Consider the following 2,702-nt stretch of genomic DNA (forward strand, 5'->3'; position numbering starts at 1 on the left):
GCCCGTCTCGGCCTCCCAAAGTGCTGGGATTACAGGCTTGAGCCACCGCGCCCGGCCTACTTATAATACTTTCTAAGTATATATATGTATATCACTAAAACCACACTGAGAATCAAGAAAACTAACTTATTTCACTGGTCTTTCTAGTATTTTACAGTGAATGCCTGATTTATCTTTATAAGTTTCAAACTATCACTATGATATAAATATGCAAAGTACTAATCAATAGATGAAATGAATAAGACTTTTTATATCAAAGCACAATTTTTTTTCCTGAATAAATCTAATAGTCATAAATTTTTAAAACTTAAAGTTAGGCCACTTACAGGTAATCCTCTTAAATACAATGTAAACAATACCCACACCAGACTCCTCAACAGCAGCACTGAAAGACAATGAGAAAATACCACCTACTGATAGGCAGGAAGAAAAAATCACTAGTGGTAAGAAAGAAAAAAAAATCAGGAGTCAAATTAAGATGAATTCTGAAGGACAAAAAACTTTAAAAAATGTTCTGGAAGTATTTAAAATGTTACTGGAAAACAGATGCGCATAACTTGATCATCATAGCTTGCCAGCCAGAAATAAATTTGTTTTAGTTCACTCAGTGGATCCTTAAATGTTCCTTCTAGAAGCTAAATCTACCTAGTATGATTGTCAAGGCAGAGAACATACTTGTTTTTCAGGTGAATGCTGAAAGCACTTCTCTAAATACAACTTTACTCTTTATAACACAGTAGAAGCAAATGATGTAAACAAAATAAGACTACTTTTGGTTTTAAACATTTTTGGTTAAGTCAATACTTAAATACTATTTTGAAGATTTCTGGCAGCTTTTTAGAAGCGTGGCCACAAACAGTCCTTACAACTAGGAAGGCTGAAAATCAAATACTTTTTTTTTTTTTTTTTTTTTCTGAGACGGAGTCTCGCTCTGTCACCAGGCTGGAGTGCAGTGGCGCGACCTTGGCTCACTGCAACCTCCGCCTCCAGGGTTCAACTGATTCTTCTGCCTCAGCCTCCTTAGTAGTTGGGACTACAGGCATCTGCCACCATGCCCGGCTAATTTTTGTATTTTTAGTAGAGACAGGGTTTTACCATGTTGGCCAGGCTGGTCACAAACTCCTGGCCTGGTGATCTGCTTGCCTTGGCCTCCCAAAGTTAATTTTTGTATTTTTAGGAGAGACAGGGTTTCACTGTATTGGCCAGGCTGATCTCGAACTCATGGCTCACTTCGGCCTCCCCAAAGTGCTGGTATTACAGGCATGAGCCACCACACCCGGCCCAAATACCTTTTTTAAAAAAGGCTGCTGGGAACACCATAATAACCCAATACTTACATCCTTTTGTGTTACTTCACCATGGCTTTTTCTACATCTCCACTTCAGCCTTCTAGAGCCCACTGGATCAGCCCATGTATAAAACACTGCTTTTCCAGGAGGGAGGGAATCTTCTATTTCACTGAGAGAACTGACATAAGTAGCAAAAATATGCATTAAATTAAACGCAAGTACATTAATAGATTTAAAAAAACCTAAAATAATACTTCATTAATTCTTAGTTCACTAATTGAGATCTGTGATAGTTTTGATTAAAACAAGGCTGAAATTTTTACCTTATACAATTAAAAAAGGGTTCACTAATGAATATTTCTCATTATTTTCCCACTTAGAAAATACATGTTCCACTTAGGAAATAAAGGTCTTCAAGTCTTTAAAACTGTTTTGTCGATTTTTTAATACCAATTAGTTATGGAAAATTATTTCCAACTACTTTACCCTATTTATACCAATTCTAAGAGAATTTAATTGGTAACTCCTAAGTGTTGGTCTTACTAGAGCAAAAACAAAGTAACTAAATTAGTCTTTAAAATCACAAAACATGAAATATACATCTAAGAAATTCAACTGACTCACAAAAAGATGCTCAGAAAGAAAAAAAATTACAAAAGTTATACACCAAACAAGTAATAAAATACAGCTCTTCTGAGCAGAAGAAGGAATTAACTCTGCAGATTAAAAGATTTCACTGAGCCAGGCACGGTGGCTCATGCCTGTAATCCCACCATTTTGGGAGGCTGAGGCGGGTAGATCACAAGGTCAGGAGATCAAGACCATCCTGGCTAACATGGTGAAACCCCGTCTCTACTAAAAATAGAAAAAATTAGCCGGCTGTGGTGGCGGGCAACTGTAGTCCCAGATACTCGGGAGGCTGAGGCAGAAGAATGGCGTGAAACCAGAAGGCAGAGCTTGCAGTGAGCCGAGACGGCGCCACTGCACTCCAGCCTGGGCAACGGAGCAAGACTCCCTTTCAGAAAAAAAAAAAAAGACTTCTCTAGGTATCAGACATTAATGAAAACAGTATCATTCTAGACATATATTTGTAAGAAAATAGGGGAAAAAAAAAACCCTAACACATATCTAAGAAAATCAGTCACTTGCAAGAAAATAAAAAGCTACTCTCTCAGTTCAATGACGTTTAATGTCAAAAAACAATGGCACACTATCTACACAATTTTGAGAAAAATGTTATCACTTAAAATTTTATGTCAAATTGTCATAAATTTGTAAGAATAAGACATTTCTTTTTTTTTTTTTGAGACGGAGTCTCGCTGTGTCGCCCAGGCTGGAGTGCAGTGGCCGGATCTCAGCTCACTGCAAGCTCCGCCTCCCGGGTTTACGCCATTCTCCTGCCTCAGCCTCCCG

The 2,702-nt window shown here is 37.8% G+C and overlaps 1 protein-coding gene across 1 annotated transcript in view; it reads right to left on the reverse strand.

Annotated features, from left to right (window-relative positions):
• Positions 1 to 2,702, reverse strand: part of VPS13A (vacuolar protein sorting 13 homolog A (S. cerevisiae)) — a 220,188-nt gene that overhangs the window by 62,131 nt on the left and 155,355 nt on the right. Inside the window, exon 53 of the mRNA XM_011947040.1 lies at positions 1,338 to 1,467. Coding sequence (XP_011802430.1) covers positions 1,338 to 1,467 — 130 coding nt within the window. The remainder of the gene's footprint in view (positions 1 to 1,337; positions 1,468 to 2,702) is intronic.

Source organism: Colobus angolensis, unplaced genomic scaffold (assembly GCF_000951035.1).
Source record: "Colobus angolensis palliatus isolate OR3802 unplaced genomic scaffold, Cang.pa_1.0 Scaffold257, whole genome shotgun sequence".
Classification (NCBI taxonomy): Eukaryota; Metazoa; Chordata; class Mammalia; order Primates; family Cercopithecidae; genus Colobus; species Colobus angolensis.